General features: G+C 43.5%; 1 protein-coding gene and 1 long non-coding RNA gene across 2 annotated transcripts; both read right to left on the reverse strand.

The window, feature by feature from the left end:
- Positions 1-62: 62 nt before the first annotated feature.
- LOC108543943 (uncharacterized) lies at positions 63-18,732 on the reverse strand. Its single transcript, XR_001889708.1, has 3 exons — positions 18,574-18,732; positions 18,298-18,384; positions 63-1,473 (listed from the first exon to the last, which is right to left on the reverse strand). It is a non-coding gene; the product is annotated as an uncharacterized LOC108543943 (long non-coding RNA).
- On the reverse strand, positions 6,707-7,997 carry H1-7 (H1.7 linker histone). Its single transcript, XM_017894807.1, has one exon. The coding sequence runs from the start codon at positions 7,692-7,694 to the stop codon at positions 6,729-6,731; it is 966 nt and encodes a 321-aa protein (XP_017750296.1). The 5' UTR covers positions 7,695-7,997; the 3' UTR covers positions 6,707-6,728.
- Positions 18,733-19,008: the final 276 nt, after the last annotated feature.

The following is a 19,008-nucleotide window of genomic DNA, read 5'->3' on the forward strand; positions in this document are numbered from 1 at the left end:
TCTTCAGGAACTTGTCACATTTTTCCATCTGTGATGCCTCCACCCTATTCTGAGTATCCTCTCCTTTTCACCCCAACATAGTATCTTTCAAAGAATTCCTTGCACGGGAGAATGTATCCCAGAGTGTTAGCTTTTCACAAGGCTATTTACACTTTAAGCCTTAGTTCTCACTGTAGAAGGAAAAACTTTTCTTTTGTCAAAGTAATGTTATGGCTTTAGAGAACTAAAGAGGTGATAATTTGGGACAAAATTCCTCCCTTTCCAACATTCCTGCAATCAAACTACTGTTTCCTATTTCCATAAAGGGCAGGTCCTGACTCAGACCTAGAGGGGCCAGAAGGCCAGTTCTTTCCATCTCTGTATTAGGACGGATGCACTGAATGGGAGTGGGTGGGGCTGGGCAATAACAGAAAAGTGAAATCCATTTATTTAGAGCCTTAGAGAGCCTCAGCTAGCAAAATTTTCCTCTGTTCCCTTGTGTGCCCTACCAAACTGTGGCTCTCAAAATTTAGTCTTTGGGCCAGCAGCATAAATATCACCTGGAAACTTGTTTGAAATGCAAATTCTTAGCCCCTGCCCCAGGAGAACTACTGAATCAGAAACTCAGGAAGGAGCTCAACATTCAGTCTTTTAACATGCCCTCCAGGATGTGTGATATAAGCTAAAGTTTGAGAACCACTGGCTAGGGGATTCATATTTCAAGCAGTGGTACCTCACTGTTTTCAAATGGATCTTCACACTCCTGTTGTCAGGTTTATTCTCTGCAGCCTCACTAGGCTAGACCTCAGTTCCATTCCCCTTAGTTGCAAGGTCATCTTCCACTCTTAACTCAGTAAAAGAACTGGGCTAGTCACCAATATCAGAAACTGTGGTGGGGCAACTACCAAGCCCCTATGATTGACTGGGGCTGGGGCTTCCAATATGGGCACTGAGGATACTTGGGTCCAGAAATCTGAAAGGACAGAAAGGAACAAACAACTCAATAGATAGAAAATCCCATGTAAAACTGAAAAACTGACATCCAAGGAAATGTTTCCCCTTTGCTTTGTCCTTTTCACTGGCTCTTCTAATAAAAGGCAGGTGGAGTGGGCATCTAGCACAAAGGTAGAGTAAGGCCTGCCATGCCAAGCCCTTAAGGACCCATGTTTTCCAACATAAAAATTGGATTAAAGACCAACGAGGGGCCATGGAAGGGATTTCTAACCATGATTTGGCATACGCTATGGGCAAGGGCAGCAGGAACATCAGAGTAACCAGGGCACAAGAGTGAACTAGGTTTTTCTAGTAAGATTTGACACAAGCACGATTTAAATCCAGACTCTGCTTACTAGGTAGAGGTTGTAACCAATGAAGCCATGGTACCCAAAATGCATTCTGTTGCTTAGACGATTCTGACAGATTCAGGCTGTGGGGAGGAACCTGCCTTGCAGTCTCTGACCCTGCTGCCTCCTCCAGTTCCTCTCCCAGGCGCACCTGTGAGGACAGACGGAACTGACAGTTACAATTCTGCCCACAGGGCTTGTCCACGGTCAAAAGATTAGACCCCTAGGCTGAGACTTTCTTCAACTCCAGGCCTTATGCTCTCTCCCTCTTTCCTGCCACCACCTCCATTTTCCCAACAGGCAGCATTCTTCCTCTACTCTTTGTTCCTACTCTTTTTCAGAGTTTTTGTTTGTTTGTTTGAGTTTTGCCTTGTTCTGACTGAGCAATAACATGCCTTTCCAAGGGCATTTGTTCCCTCCAATCCCCATCCTTCTTCCATTCTAGTTTATCTCTTCAAATTTCTGGCCAATTCTATTCCATCATGAGCCCACTTACTACCTATTCCTCTGCCTACTGTCCAATTTCTTTTCTATCAGCTTTAAGCCTACTAAGCAGGGGTCAATTCATACTTCCCACTCTCATCTTCCAAATTCTTGGTTTGGCTATAGCAATTCATCAGCCTCCTCACCACTCTGCCCCTTTCTCATACACACCCCCACAGGACACCACCACTCCACCCCCTGCCTAGTACTGCCAAATCTGATTCCTCCATTTCCTAGACGTTCTTCTTCCTTTCAGATAACTTCCAAAGTTGTTTTCCACTTTTCACCATTTTTAATTTACTTCCTTCCAGTCTCCTGTGACTCCTGAGAATCAAACTCTTAATTCTACAAGCAATTTTTTGTGTCCTTATTACGTGCCAGGCACTGGGAATTTCAGGCCTGGGAAATCAAATGTGACCCTTGCTCCTGCTCTCAGTGTGTTCTTCAGTCAAGCCCTTCCCCGCTTTCCTGCCTCGTCTCTTGCCACCAGGCACCTGGGCATCTTCTTCCAGGAAACTTTGGGGATGAATGCCGACTTGCCATGCAGCCCAACTGCTCTGTGCCTATCAGATTTCTAGCTATTATCTGAATTGGTTCCTTCTGATGAACTGCGAACTTCCTTGGGTTACCCAACAGGGGACTTATGGTCCCTGTCAGTTTAATAAAAGTGTTGGCTGTGTCACTTATTTCTTCTCTAGGCCTTCTCCTTCACTTTTCCCTCCATTCCTGCTCTTTGCTCCTGACAAAAAGACTACCACAGAACGGGGGAAGATAAGTCGCAGAATCTTCTGAGAACCACTTCATCTCACTGCCTGAAACATAAGCCTCCAGACACAACAGGTTGGGCCTCGCCACCTCCCTCTGGCATCCTGGCCCCCATATGCTCTTGAGTCAGCCAGACACTCGATCCAACCTGGAGAGGCTGGAGGATTGAGCTGGTGGTCTGCTCCCAGGAAGCACTTGAGCAGCAGACTACTGAGCAGGGCCAGGACTAGGGAGATTGCCCAGCATGTGAGTTTAAGGAGGCCCTCAATTTCAAGGCCCTGCAAGGGCTGACCTTGCTCTTGAAGATCTGAGAGTGCTGAGCTGGAGTCTGGAGTCACCAAGTGGTGGCGGTAGTGAGTGCGACTTGACCCCTTAGGATGTTCGCAGTAATTGGATATTCCTGGGATTGAGAGGATAGGGTAGGAAATGGTTGTGGGAGAAAACATGGAAAGCAGGTGTGGAGGTAGGGCCAGAAGCCACTGTACATTAACTCAGTGACAAAGCCTCCCCTCTTGGACAGGAAGGGCATGTGGTGAGTGCAACTCAAAGGTGTGGCTCTTCCTCTACAATAGTTGCCTTAAAAAGCCTCAAGCGGCCGGGCGCGGTGGCTCAAGCCTGTAATCCCAGCACTTTGGGAGGCCGAGGCGGGCGGATCACGAGGTCAGGAGATGGAGACCATCCTGGCTAACACGGTGAAACCCCGTCTGTACTAAGAAATACAAAAAACTAGCCGGGCGAGGTGGCGGGCGCCTGTAGTCCCAGCTACTCGGGAGGCTGAGGCAGGAGAATGGCGTGAACCCGGGAAGCGGAGCTTGCAGTGAGCCGAGATCCGGCCACTGCACTCCAGTCTGGGTGACGGAGCGAGACTCCGCCTCAAAACAAAAAACAAACAAACAAAAAAGCCTCAAGCCTATTGCTTAGGGGATGAATGATCCTCAGATGCCTTGCAGCTTTCCTTACCCCAGCCAGATTGTTTTGTTGCCCCGGGCCTCATAAGTTTCCTTATTTTCTTGTGTTCACTCTTACTTCCCCTCGGCCACTTGGAGTCTGGTCTTTTCCATCACCAAAAAGGGAAGGAGGTAAGGGAATTGAGAAAAGGGAAAAGAGAAACACAGCCACTATGACTGTCAATTAGCTAGAAATCTGGCAGGCACAGGGATGGTATAAACTCCCACCAACACTGTAGATGAGTGCCTGTTTCCCCACAGCCTTACCAGTAGAGTAGGCTCTCAAACATTTGGATTTTTGCCCATCTGATTAAAAATACTTTTTTTTTTTGGTATTAATGTGTAGTATAGTTTAAATATGCATTTCTAAATTGGACCTTTTCATGTTTTAAAAGGACATTTTGTTTCTGTTAAGTGTTTTCAAACAACCATTGAATATTTGTTCTAGAGGACATCTAACATTCGTTACAACTCAAGTCCAACAGTGATGTGATCAGCATTACACTAAGCAGTTGAGGTAAAAGAAAAGCAAAGAATTGGGTCAGGGTCATTCAATTTGCTCTGACTAAAGTTAAATACCCAAATGTGCCACTCAAATGTGAGCTCAGAAAAGTGGAGATTATGTTTTATCCATTTTAGTATTCTCAGCACAGGGCCTAGAATCTTGCAGGCACTTAGTCATTAATGAATACTAGAGATGAGATTAGCAGAGAATGCCTCTGGCTGAGTACCCAGCCAACATTATGATCTTGATAATCTGGGTAGCTTGCTAACGAGATATGGTCATTTCTTATATTTCACTGGAGTACAGCCACCATAAAGCTTATCAATGAAAAATAATCTGAGATGACCATTGTTAGCTATATAAGGTCAAGATCTGGGTCTCTCATGTCTGCTACTGTTCCTGCATATGGTGGGCACTTAATAAATTGGATACATTTTGGTGAATGAATGGAAGTTTGAAATGAAGAAACCATCATAAAACAAATATGTGTGACGATTTTTAGGAAATCTAGAAAACAAATTTTTCCCAGTATCATTCCCATCCTACCTTAGAAGAAAAAGGCTAATACTAGACCACCTAGTATTGCAGCCTTCTTACTCAGTTTAGTGAGGTCTGAGTTCTTGTCCCACGACCAAGAAGGCAAGCGGACACCAGAGAGTGAGTAAGGCAGAGTAGCATTTACTAAGCAACAGAAAAGCTCTTAGCAGCAAGAGGGGACTCAAAAGTGGGTTGCCAGAAATGGGGCTGAGTTATGGGTTTTTTATGTGGCAAAAAGAAGTCTTCTGTGGGTTCTGTCATAGTGGGAGGGGTAAAGTTCCCCCAGGGGTGTTGCACCATAGTGACTCCATCTTGGTTGTTACCCAAGCGCCTTAGTGAAACCCACGGTGGTGGGGAGGTGCCCAAACCACACTGCTAATGATATGACATTTAGTTGATTTATTGTGCCTGTGCCTAAGTTGGGACAGTCCCTTCTGAGCAGACATCCTGGTATAAGAGGAAATTCTTAACCACATTTCCATCTGCTAGTTACACCGTAGGGACAATACAGATGCAGTCCCACGGGTGCTGTCTCTCTCCCAAGACCCTCCCTATCTACCTAGCCAGCCTCTAATTGCCTCCTCTCTCACTGGTTCTTTAGGTAAAAACATCTTAAGACTAGAAAGGGGGTAATACATCTGGCTATCATCAGGGTACTTGATTAACTTTATTCTAATTGTGTTCAGTAGACAATGTTTGATTTTCTCATTGCCTCTTTTCAGAGGCCTTCTTCCACTCACATTCATGTGCATAATAAAATTAATTACAACATGGGGAAATATCAAGTTCTGATCATCTATAGAGGAGATAACGCTACAAGAATTCTGCAGTTACTAGGCTTTGCATAGGCTTAAAGCAGTGATTCTCAAGGGTGAAAGGGTAAATATTAGCATCACTTAAGCGTGGTTTTTTTGTTTTTTTTTTTGTCTGTTTTAAATACACATACCCTTGTAGGACATATCATACTCTCCTAAGGAAAAGCTTGGTCAGGTATACCTGGAGAAAGCTCCCAGGAGGTTCTAATACCTTCCCACTGCCATTCTTACCTCTTTAAGAATAAAAAGCACTTCCCAGCCACTTCCATGTCCCCATTCCTTTGACTTCGGCTGAAAACAGCTACTCCTTTCCTTGAATCAGCTACTTTGACGTTTTACTTCCCTAGGAACCATTTCTGTGTCCTGTCAGCCTATGGCATGAGAACTACTCCTGCACTGTTCTTGATCCCTGCATTCAGAACTAAAATCATACATTTATTTCATACTTGTTACACAGTGCTCAATATATGTTGTTATTGTTAAGAAAAGCAAAAGACCTATTCATTATCTAGCCTTCTCCATCTCCTTGTATTTCTGCTATGCATTCTGTAAATCTTCATAATTTCCTCTTTAGGAGTTGGCACTTTCTCAGAAGAAAATTTCTTTATTGCTGAATTTTGTCAAGCAAACCATTATGCCATGATGTTTAAGTCCCCTTTTCATTTTAATGACATTTAAATCACTTAGACATCATCTTAGCTCAATCCCAACATTTTACCAAGAAGGAAACCAAGACCACGAATGGTTAAGAAATGACTCAGCAAAGGTCAGACTAGCAGAACTTTGACTAGAATCCTGGTCTTAGTACATACTGGTTCAGTAGTTTTCTGCTGTAGCACATTACCACCCCATTGAGAATTAATTATACACATATTTAACTCTCAGTGATGAGTACCTACCCTATGCCAGGCCCTATGCTGGATGCTTTCACACACTTATTCAACTGAGGATTAACATAAGAATATTTTTTAAATTAAACTAGGTTATCAATTCAAGGCAAAAACTACAAACTCATTATAATCAATTTTGGGAGGACTTTGTCCTAAAAGGAATTTTAGGTAAGAACACTACGAATCAGTGGGGCCACTCAAAGACTGTCCACTCTTTTCCCAATATGCCCTCCTCCCCAGAACTCAATTTGAATTTGCTAGAGTATCTAGCAACTTCAACACTTGTTAAGCTGCTGGTTTTCCTCTGTTTTCTGTCCTTCTAAAAGACATTTCTCTGAGTTTTGCAGCAGGAACAGAATCTGTTAATTTACTCTCTTCGCTGCATGTTACCACCACCCACCCCTTCCCTTCCAGGTGCGGCAAAGAGGAAACAGACACAAGGTGGTCGAGGGGTCCATTTCATTTCAATGAGTGTGAGAGCCGCTCTTCTTGGGGCCTATGGGGGAAAGGCATTTGTCCGTGGTGGGAGTGAAGCTGCTCCCACAAGATGCACTCCCGACTGCATTCCGAAGACCTTCAGATTTAGGGAAGGTCTTTGTGGGAGTCTTTAGTGGAGTCTTCCCCTGCCCGCTAGATGTCCGGTCGGTTTTAGCCGGCGTTGGCTTCTGGATGGTCCGCTGTGCGGGCTTCTTGGGCTCCTGCTTCTCTTCCCTGGGCTTGGAGCTTCGCCTCTTGTCCTTTCCTGACCTCGGACTGGTGTGTTCCTTCGCGGCCCGTAATCGCCTCTCGCCTGCCGCTGTCGCTCCCGCTTCCACCTTGGCTCTGGCACACGGCGGCTCCTTGGCTCTCGGCCTCGCCCTCCTTGTCCTCCTCGCCCTGGCATTGGCCTTGGCTTTCGCCCTCGCGTTCAGTCTCCACACTTCTCTGGCCTTCCTGGCCGCCTTGCGAAGCGGCTGGCGGCGCCTCCGTGAGCTCCGGGACGCGGCTGCGGTCCTCCGGGTAGCGCGCGCGCCCTCCTCTTGCCTCGCGCGCCCCGGCTTTCTCCTGGGCTTGGAAACCTTCCAGACCCTGAAGCAGCCGGCGGCGTCGCTGCCGCTGACCCGGAGGAACGTGGCCTTGGCCTGCCCTCTGGGCGCTTGGTGGCGGCTGCTCTTCCTGCGCACTTCGTAGCCGGCGTTTCTGAGCTCCTTCCTGAGAGCTGCCAGAGTCAGCCCTTTGTGAGCGGTGATGGCCCGGAGCACCAACTGGGACACTTTGAGCACGGACCGCGAACAGCGCCTCCACGGTCCCCCGACAGTTTTTTCCGCTGGCGGCTGAGTGGCTGAGTGGCCTCGAGATACGCCACTGGGCCCAGGCGCCTCAGCCATGGCCCCACTCCCGCCTCTGCGGGGCCACTGGCTTTGGGCCTCACCAGTCAAGGCCTGTTGCATAACTGAGGTGGACGGGGCCACGTCACAAAGGCGGGGCTGGCAGAGATTTTCAGGTCCTAATTATGAGGCTGGCAGATCTCACCCAGGGAGGGGCCCTTTTCACTTATAATAACCAATCAAATGCCACTTCCTTCTAGGTCTAAACCAATCCAAGTCTTCAGCGCCTGTCCACCCCCAACAATCGCCTATACAGTCTCCAGGGTTTTGTTCCCAAACCAAACTTACTGATCTTGATCTCCACCGCTTTCTTTAGTTGGCTATTTTGTGTGTGTATATGGTCCCGCACACCATCTACTCACAGTGCCTTAAGGTGAGAGAAGTTGCTCCCAACTATCCAAAACAAGCAACACACTGCCTGTAGAAAGCACACGGGGTAGTCCATGAAACACAACCCAGCCTAGAAACTACCACCTTTAATTCCACCAGTCAGGTATCTGAAGTCATGTCTCCCTAATTCTACACAGTGGATTCTGTGCAAGAGCATGAAGTAAAAGAAGGAACCAACTGTGTGGTCCCTCTAACCTAAACACTGATTCCCACACCTGGGAAATTTAGATGACGCATTCAATTGGACTGAAACAATCTAGATTTCACATCGCCTGAGGACACTGGTCTAATCCTTATTCTTTGAACATACTGTGTTTTTCTCCCTCTGATCCCCTCTCTTGGATTGCTCATCCTCTTTGCCCAGATTAAGTCCTGCTCATCTTTCAAGGTACTGCTACATTATCCTTCTTCACTGAAGACTCCCCAAACTCTTTCAAATGATTTCTTGCCTCTTAACTACCACAACCACAAAAATTCCTTCTGCAATCTTATATGGCTTTTCTTTTTTTTTTTTTTTTTTTTTTTTTTTTGAGAAGGAGTCTCGCTCTGTCACCCAGGCTGGAGTGCAGTGGCCAGATCTCAGCTCACTGCAAACTCCGCCTCCCGGGTTTACGCCATTCTCCTGCCTCAGCCTCCTGAGTAGCTGGGACTACAGGCGCCCGCCACCTCGCCCGGCTATTTTTTTGTATTTTTTTAGTAGAGACGGGGTTTCACCGTGTTAACCAGGATGGTCTCGATCTCCTGACCTCGTGATCCGCCCGCCTCGGCCTCCCAAAGTGCTGGGATTACAGGCTTGAGCCACCGCGCCCGGCCCGGCTTTTTCTTTATTTTAAACTAATTTGGCATTAGAGGGTATAATGTGACACAATATTTTTTAAAAAGAAAAAAACTTGGATTGGAGCTGGAAGATATGGATGCATATCCTAGCTCTTTAGGAGCCATATGACATTAACAAATCCCTTAATATCAGCAGTGTGGCTGTGGGATGGATGTGCTGGCCATCTGATTTCTTACCTAACATCACATTCCCTTCCTACCAACATCACAGAATTATTGCAGTTTCAGAAGAGGTAGACAAGCAAGGGCTACCTAAATATAAGGAATAAATTTACTTTACTTTGAATGTTTCTGTCTTGTCTTTCCAACTAAATAAAAATATCCCCAAGAGCTATAGGCTTTGAACTTCTATGCCCCATGCTGCACCTAACAATATGCTTCATTATACATAGCGGGCATTTAATTAAGCCTGCTTACATCATTCCTCTCTGGTGAGGAGCAGAAAGAAACTTCCAGAAGATCAGGAGAAAGGAGCAGAGTGAATTTCAAAGGGTTGGAAATGAAGGGGGCCAAGTAAGGATTAGCTTCTCAAGGACCTATTTTGGATACAGTTTAGTTGGGAATAATTCAAAGAATTATTCTAAGAATACTTCAAATTGCCAAGCATATCATACTTTTCCAGAGGGCAATCACATACATTCGGCAGTCACAGGCTAGACAGTGACAGTTTCTTTTAAAAATCAAAGCTCCAGGAAGTAGCTTAGACCAGTGCTTTTTTTTTTTTTTTTTTTTTGTTTGTTTGTTTGTTTGTTTGTTTGTTTTGTTTTGAGACAGAGTCTCAGTCTGTCACCCAGGCTGGAGTGCAGTAGTGCAATCTCAATCAGGATCACTCCTGACCTCAAGTGATCCACCCGCCTTGGCCTCCCAAAGTGCTGGGATTACAGGTGTGAGCCACTGCATCCGGCCCGTATTTATTTATTTATTGGTAGAGACGAGGTTTTGCCATGTTGGCCAGGCTGGTCTCGAACTCTTGGTCTCAAGCAATCCACCCACCTCAGCCTCACAAAGTGCTGGGATTATAGGCCCAGTCAGACCAGTGCTTCTTAAACTTCAATGTGCATATTTAGTACCCTGGGATACTCATAAAGTACAGATTCCAATTCATAGGTCTGAAGATAGGGCTAGAGGTTTTACCTTCTAAGAAGCTTCCATGTAGTTCTATCTGGTTAAAACACAGGTGTGTGTTGAGGGGCAGCGAGAGGGTAGACAATGAGAAAGAAGTAGCAGGAGATGGGACCGAAAAGGTAGGTAAGGGACGTTGTGAAGGACAACTAATGATAATGACAGAGCTGTAAGTGGTGACACAATAGCAAGTGGTAAAGTTTGGAACCAAACCTAAGTCTACTTGATCCTAAGGCCTAAGTTCTTAAGTACTGTGTTAGGTTTCCTTTTCTCTAGGGTTGACCCTCTCCCTATTATGTAACTCCACCATAGAGCAGGGGCTAGTTTATCTCCATAATCACAGTTCAGAGCTGCTCAGATTCAAGAGTATCTAAAGGTACTCACTGTACCTTTTCCCATCTTTAAAACCAGGGCACAGTAATGTGACCCTGATGATTTACACGGCAGGGGACTACTGCATCAGCACAGGGACAGTGCACTCAGGAAGGACTGCCAGATGGAAAGGCAGGACCACATTGAGCAGGATTTCTCCCATTTGTATAGTCTCTTGGTCTAGCTACCCTTCCTGGTTGCAGAGACCAGTGGCCACAGGATGGGGCAAACACCAGATAAAAAAGAGGCAAAACTGTTTGCTTTGAGAATAAGGAAGAAAATGAGTGAAGTCGGACCCTTAAAGTCAGCTGATCCAGAGAAAAATAGACTGACTGTATAATGGTATAGTCATGAAAGACAAGAACAAAATCAACCAACCATGTTTATTGATGCCCCTGTGATCAGAAGAGAGGCCAAGTAGAAACCTTTGGGAGAGGCCAAAATCAAAGGAAAACAAATAAATGAAAAAAGATCAAAAACATCAACAGCAAAAAAACAAACATTTTCATTTATATATATAACCATTCATTTTTGTATAGATCTCTGTATATATATGCTGTAAGCAGTAGAGGAATACTTTTTTTTTTTAATAAGAGCAGGAAACAAATGTCCCACTTGCCACTCAGCTGGTTCAGAGGGCACGAAAGCTAGCTGACAGATATTTTCCAAATCACCAATCCCTTAAGAGTTCTTTTCTTCCTCTTTGGAAGAAATCTACTTACTAACTCTCTTCTTCTGACATCCCAAAAGGAAAAGATACTTCAGAAAAGTGATTTCTTTAGGAAAAAAGTCAGTAAAAACCAGCACCACACCACTAATCCAGAGATACCAACTCCAGCTCCACAAAAGCAAGCCTGAAGTATTTCTTTGAATTTTAATGGTCTATGATTATAATTCAGAAGTTATCACTTAAAGAGGATGGCATCAACCTTTTGTGAGAAAGAGCAATAGCTCTTAACTTAATGAAGCTTTGTGGGTCAGGGGTGAGAGGGTTGTAGGGAGGAAGAAGGATACTTGGGAATGATGTCTAACCTATATCCTTCTGCTTTGAGTTCCAGAGCAAAATAGTTTTTGTTCTTGGAAGTCTCTAGAGGAACTTGGTTGATTTAAAGAGTAAGCAACATTTAAATGCTAAATTCCAAGAACATCAGAGGTTTCATTAATCTCACTCCCTCATACCGAGTTATACTGATTTAATTTCATCAAGGATAACTCCATGCCAGAGCATAGCAGAATTCAGTAGTATACTGATCTAACGTTAGTCTATCTCACTGCTCCTCCCTGGATCCACAGGCCTGGGAGTCCAAGGTCCTGAGTCTTTCTGACTCAATTATCTTTTATAAGGAATCTTTTATTTTATCCTACTCCAGGGGATTGCCAGCAAACAACCAGCACACCTTTCCCTTCCCACCAGTCAACTGATGGTCAATATGTGGGTGAAAGCCCTATAGACTCTCCCTGCTGTACACCAAGGAAGTACAGGCAAACTAGTCTGTGTCCTCTCTCTCCTCACCAGCAATGAGATGGCCCCTCAGAGGCAAAGCCTGTTGCCTCCTACCCTAGGACAGGCAAGTGTGGCAGTGGCAGATTCGGCAGAGAACCCTATCAACAGCGCAGGGAAGCTAATGCTCTGGTCAGAAACCCAGGAGTGGGGAACCCCAGGAACCAAAGAGTGAGTAGAGAACCAAGAAAGTGAGGGGGCCAGAGAAAGGGCACATTAAAGTTAGTGTATGGAGTCCTTATCTCACCCCTAGTTGTACATGCTAAGATTGATGAGAATCAGGGCTGGGCACAGTGGCTCACGCCTGTAATCCCAGGACTTTGGGAGGCTGAGGCAGGCAGATCACGAGGCCAGGAGATTGAGACCATCCTGGCCGATATGGTGAAACCCTGTCTCTACTAAAACACAGAAAATTAGCCAGGTGTGGTGGCACAGGCCTGTAGTCCTGGTTACTCAGGAGGCTGAGGCAGGGGAATCGCTTGAACCCAGGAGGCGGAGGTTGCAATGAGTCGAGATCACGCCACTACACTCCAGGCTGGTGACAGTGAGACTCTGTCTCAAAAAAAAAAAAAAACTAAATAAATTTCATAATTAGAAATTTCAGTAATAGAAATAGTAAAATCACTGTAGGGGTTCATAGAAGAATAGAGATGACAGAAGAAAGAGCTGCTGAACTTGGAGATAGAAAGTATCCAATCTGAAAAACAGAAGAAAGGCCAGGCACCGTGGCTCATGCCTGTAATCCCAGCATTTTGGGAGGCCAAGGTGAGCAGATCACTTTAGGTCAGGTGTTCAAGACCAGCCTGGCCAACACGGTGAAACCCCATCTCTACTAAAAATACAAAAACTGGCCAGGCATGGTGGCCACACACCTGCAGTTCCAGCTACTTGGGAGGCTGAGGCAGGAGAATCACTTGAACCCGGGAGGTGGAGGTTGCAGTGAGCCGAGAGCTGAGATCGAACTACTGCACTCCAGCCTGGGAGACACAGCAAGATCCTGTCTCAAAAAATTAATAAATAAATAAATAACGGAAGAAAAAAGGTAAAAAAAAAATAATTCTTTTAGAATCAGATTTGACCCAGCAATCCCATTACTGGGTATATACCCAAAGGATTATAAATCATTCTACTATAAAGACACATGCATACATATGTTAATTGCAGCACTACTCACAATAGCAAAGACTTGGAACCAACCCAAATGTCCATCGGTAATAGACTGGATAAAGAAAATGTGGCACATAATGCCACAGAATACTATGCAGCCATAAAAGCAATGAGTTAATGTCCTTTGCAGGGACATGGATGAAGCTGGAAACCATTATTCTCAGCAAACTATCACAAGAACAGAAAACCAAACACCACATGTTCTCACTCATAACTGGGAGTTGAACAATGAGAACACGTGGACATAGGGAGGGGAACATCACATACTGGGGCCCGTTGGGGGATTGGGGATTAGGGGAGGGATAACATTAGGAGAAATACCTAATGTAGGAGATGAGTTGATGGGTGCAGCAAACCACCATGGCACGTGTATACCTATGTAACAAAACTTCATGTTCTGCACATGTACCCCAGAACTTAAAGTATAATTAAAAAAAAAAAAAGAATCAGAGACCTCTGAGATAGTATTTTTAAAAAACACATGTTTGTGTTACAAAAGTTCCAGAAGGAGAGGAGAAAGACATTGGAATAGAAAAAAATGCATATTTTAATAAATAATGGTTGAAAACTTCCCAAATTTGGTAAAAGGCATAAACTTACGGATTCATGAAGTACAGCAAAACCAAAATATATCAGTTTAAAAGAAAACCACAGTCAGACTACATAATCAAACTGTGTAAGATAACTGGGAAAAGATATGGAAAAAAAAAAAAACTCTGAAGCAGACAAATAAATATGATAAGATTCAAATGATTGTATTGAGGCCAGAAATAAGAGGAACATTTAAAAAATGTCTAGTAATTGGTCTACATGGCTTGTAAAATCTCTTCTATGGGTTGTAATTTGAATACGATATTTCCTTACAACTGGATAAGCAATTGTACACACACAAAAAAGGAGATACTGAATAATTCACTAAAGCTTAATGCCTTCTCTGCATGAAAAAGATTAGAAAGCAAAAGAAAAGGCCTTACAATTCTCTAGGGAAGCGATTCTCAGAATACTGTCCTTATACTCATAAGGACACCAAACCCTTTGGAGGAAATAACACAAAGTCAAAACTATTTTCATAATAATTCTAAGATGTTACCCACCTATGTTGATATTTACACTGATGGCACAAAACCAACCATGGGCAAAATTCTGGCCTCCTAGCAAAAATCACTGTATTCATCATCACCACACACTCACTGGGAAGAAGAGAAAAAAAGCAAGTTTGATTTTCAATATCTTTGATGAAGCAATAAAAAGTATTAATTGTACTAAATTTCAACTCTTGAGTACTGCCTTCATCTGAAAAATCACAGTTCAGTGGGAAGATGCCACCTAAAAAGTCTAAGATCCTTGCCCCAAATGGACTGTGAGAACTAAAAGAGGGTATGTTTGAGTTCCCACTGCTCTGAATTTCAAGATTTACAGTCAGACTCACAGGATGGCAGTTGTTTATCTGTCCTTAACTAGCATTTGGTCTGCTCAGGACCCTTCCTGTCACCAAACGGGAAATGCAAGGAAGGAAGGGTTGGCTGCTGGGCTGCTGACAAGCTAATCACAGGACTCAGTGACCTTCAATGAAGAGGCCTTTACTGGACTCATCTCAGTGAAAGCTGCCCAGGAATGAGACACAGGAGAACTACCGACATGGTGTCATCCAGGCATTATATGGGCAAACTCCGTTTGATCTCTTGGTTAGAGAAAGAAGATGAGTTGATGACAGAAGATGAAATTCCCCAAGTACCTGTTCATATTTGTAAGTTCTACTTACAAATCAAAGGGTCAAATCTTAAGTAGGACATTTTTAGGTAAAACGTAAAAGTCAACACAATTGCACAAAAATGGAAATAAGTCATCTTAGAGAAACACTCAATGAATATCATCAGTGCAAGATGTAACCTTATTCAACACAAGAAAATTCAAACTGGTGAATTTTCTGCTCTGCATATAACTAATATGAAAAATGTTTCAGTAGTAACTCTTAATTTCTGAGGTACATGTGAACACAAAACGGAGAGAAACCTTACGAATGTAAGGACTGCAGAAGGCCTTCAGTTACCACTCATCCCTTTGGATACACATTATAATTCACAAACACAATGACTGTAAGTAGCATTTTCAAGTCTTTAGCATTAGATCTGTCCTTAGAGGAGAGAAGAGAATACTGAGGAGAATCTCTATACATGTGATTGATAGAGAAACGTTTTCAGTATAAGTTCCACTCCCATTGTGTTCATGAGAATTCACACTGGGGAAAAACCCTGTAACTGTCATGATTATACTGGAAAAATATTCAGGAAACACTCACTTTTGATGTACACATGAAAGCTTGAACTGGAGAAAACTGTAATCAATTTGGAAAGGTTTTCCCTTACTGTGTACAAGAGAATACAAAATAGAATGCAAAGACTGTGGGAAAGCCTTTAGTGTTACTTCATCCCTTAGAAAACACGAGGAACCACACTAGTGAAAAGCCCTATGAATGTAATCAGTGTGAAAAATCCTTCCAATATAATCCTTCATTTACTGCACATAAGAGTATATAATGGGGAAAATCCCTATGAATGTGGAAAAGCATGTATTGATCTTTAATCTGTTAGGCACATGAGACAATTTATATTAGACATCTTATGAATGTAGCCAATGAGTAGAGGACAATTTCTCTATCCTTAATTAACCAATGAGCAGTTGCAGCAAAGAGAAACACTTCGAATGTCATCAATGTGAGTGAGCCTTTCATTGTGCACAAGACAAATCACACAACAGGAATATATAAGCAATGGCTATCCTTCATCCATTGGAGAAGAATCTTTTAATATAATCAGCAAGGCTGGCTTCATGGACACGTTACTAAACAGGGCTTCAAGCTTGGGTTTTAATGCTGAAGTTGCTGTCTTACAATTCTTAATTTATTTTTGAATTCGTGTTTTGTACGTGAAGTCTTATGGAACAATGTAGCATGTACTAGAAGCCTTAAAACTCATGCTACCTCCCCCATTACTGGGGAAGGATTCTATATAACCATATACACAAGAGCTCTAAAATTATTTTTACAGATAAATAGTATACAAAAATGTTTTTTTGACTCTAATATATACAAGTATGCCAAATAGAGACACAGCCTTCTTTACAAATCCTAAAATAAATAAACTCATGGATCCATGGACTTAGGCTAGAAATATGAATCATGTAACAATACTGCAACCACAAGCCTGCTACAAAACTTAACAGATAAAAGAGTTAACTTTAGGCCAGGCGCGGTGGCTCAAGCCTGTAATCCCAGCACTTTGGGAGGCCGAGACGGGCGGATCACGAGGTCAGGAGTTCGAGACCATCCTGGCTAACATGGTGAAACCCCGTCTCTACTAAAAAATACAAAAAAAAAGCTAGCCGGGCGAGGTGGCTGGCACCTGTAGTCCCAGCTACTTGGGAGGCTGAGGCAGGAGAATGGCATAAACCCGGGAGGCGGAGCTTGCAGTGAGCTGAGATCCGGCCACTGCACTCCAGCCTGGGTGACAGCCAGACTCCCTCTCAAAAAAAAAAAAAAAAAAGAGTTAACTTTAACAAAGCACCTAAGTTGGTTCAGAAGTTATACTCTTTAAAACAGAGAATTCTATTAATACACTGTGCTACATAAACATTGATCTAGCACTAGCTGCCACAGGATGACAGGAAGTCCTGGAAACAAATCCCACATATTTCAACCCCCACCTCCATCACTACCAGAAGCAAATCTGTCCCTCAAAAACCAAACGGCTCTGCTATAATCGCAGCTTTGATGGGCCAATACTTCAAAGGACAACTCCAGCTTAAAATCAACCCAACATTTTTGCTATACGGAAATATTTGGTAAGTTTTTCCTCTAACACTGGATTCCTGTTCACTTATCAGCCTCCATATTTCTCAGATTTCAGAAATATTGAGATGTTCTTTCTCCACCACTCATTTCTAATTTCCCTTTTTGGATGCTTGGGAAATACTTGCCTTCATCATACTTGTCCCACTGTCTTATATGCTGCTTTCTTCAACCATCAAAAGAATAAATAAAATTTAGTTTATAATTATGTTTTAACTATTTTAAAACCAAGGGGAAAAGTCTCTAGGGCTTCTATGAAGCTTTTGGAGAGAAAATGTATTTTAAACATTAGAAAAAAGTTGAATTTCAGGACTAGTATCTGAAGGCCTTAATTAACCAGAAGATAGTAAAATCTCCTTCATCTCATCTTAGTATTCTAAAATATGACTTTCTAGAAGACAAGGAGCAGGCTACATGTGATTTACTTTACAAAGTGTCTGTTTTGTTGAGAATTATTATTTTGACGCTTTAGAAACTTTCAGATACAGTTGCTACTTTCTCCTAGTCCACTAGTTGCTTACATATAGCCATTCTTCATAAGCCTGTCACCTAAATGGGTCTTTTCGCCATGATCCGTTTGCCTTAAAATCCCTAAGACACAAGTACCAAGTCTCTTCATCATGCACCAATAATAACAGCAATGCCTACAGTTGGATAAAACTGAAGAAGGTATCCCTAGTCCTAAAAACTTCGAAATAATATGTTAGATAAACAATTCTGTCCTGTCTGCAGCTCCTGAACTTCAACAGTTATTTTTCTTTTTAAATAATAGTTATATCCTACTTTTCTGACTCATTAATATAAGTGCATTGCATAGAATGCAGAAAATACAAAAAGTGCTACAGACCAGGGGTCTCCAACCTCCAGGCCACCAACCGGTACCTGTCAGAAACCAGGCAGCACACCAGGTGGTGGGCAGCCAGCACTACCTCCTGAGTTCTGCCTCCCCTCAGATCAGCGGCGGCATTAGATTCTCACAGGGTCAGCACCCTATTGTGAACTGCTCATGTGAGGGATCTAGGCTGCCCACTCCTTATGAGACTCTAATGCCTGATGATGACTATCATCCTGAAACTATCTCCCCAACTCCCACGTCCATGAAAGAATTGTCTTCCACAAAACTGGTCCCTGGTGCCAAAAATGTTGGGGACCGCTGCTACAGACTAAGGAAAACAAAGTGTGCATATTCCTAAGGCCTTATAAATGAAATCACCTACTCTGAAAAAATTAAGGAAGACCTTTTTTAGAAACACAAAAAAAGTAAGAGAAGGGAGAGAGCCCCCAAATAAGACTGCAAGGAGGAATGCTCCTCTTATAGTCACCAAAACGTAGGGGCTTTTCACTTCTTAAAAGAAAGGGAAAATTTCCCAAAGAAAACGGAATACGCAACACATCCTCTGCTTATTCCATCTTCCTTCTGTTCACTTTACCTGCACTGATTGTATAATGGGTCTTTTTCCACCTCTTCCATTTTTAGGAAAACGTTTGTCTTCAGAAAACCTCCCTTCCAGGTTCTTCTGAAACCAAAAATTAAGATTAAGAATTATTTAAAAGATTAAGAATTTCCCAAAATTCTTAATCTTTCCCACCCTAGAAGTGTGGGCTCATAACAGGAAGACCTCATAGTGACATGGGCAGAAGGCCCCAGGGGAGCTGGAGGGACCCTCAGGAGGCCAGGGGAGTCCCAAAATCACACAGTAGCTCACGGTGCTGAGGGAATCTCCTTTTCAGAGATGGGTGAGCCACCCTTCCACTCTTTCAGAGCTGCCTGGACAGAGAAAGGTAGGGGATGGGCCTTGAGATTCAGGAAAGCACATGCTAAACGGCACAGAAGCCCAAGAATTAGGGTGCTGCTTCCATCCAAGAAGCAAAACAAAACAAAACATAACCAAAAGCCAAAAAGCTGAAATTCTCCTCCCAGGAGTCTCCGCGCGGTGGGAAGCAAGCCCGTTGGCCGAGAGAGCCGCCGTTCTCCTGGCTCCGCCCCACCGCAGTGCTGTCTTATTTCCGGAGGTGGGAGAGAAATGGCTCCTGAGACCCTTGCTGGGGATAGTTACTGAAAGGGGCACTTTTTTAAATAGCCCATAAAGAGCAGTTTCCCGTAAGGAGAAGCAGAATAACAAAAAAGACAAATTGTCAAA

This window comes from Rhinopithecus bieti, unplaced genomic scaffold (genome assembly GCF_001698545.2).
Source record: "Rhinopithecus bieti isolate Rb0 unplaced genomic scaffold, ASM169854v2 scaffold_24390, whole genome shotgun sequence".
NCBI classification, from domain to species: Eukaryota; Metazoa; Chordata; class Mammalia; order Primates; family Cercopithecidae; genus Rhinopithecus; species Rhinopithecus bieti.

Excerpts from the sequence above, each read along its gene's own strand:
- H1-7 (XM_017894807.1), bottom strand. The coding sequence starts at position 7,694 with ATGCAACAGGCCTTGACTGGTGAGGCCCAAAGCCAGTGGCCCCGCAGA.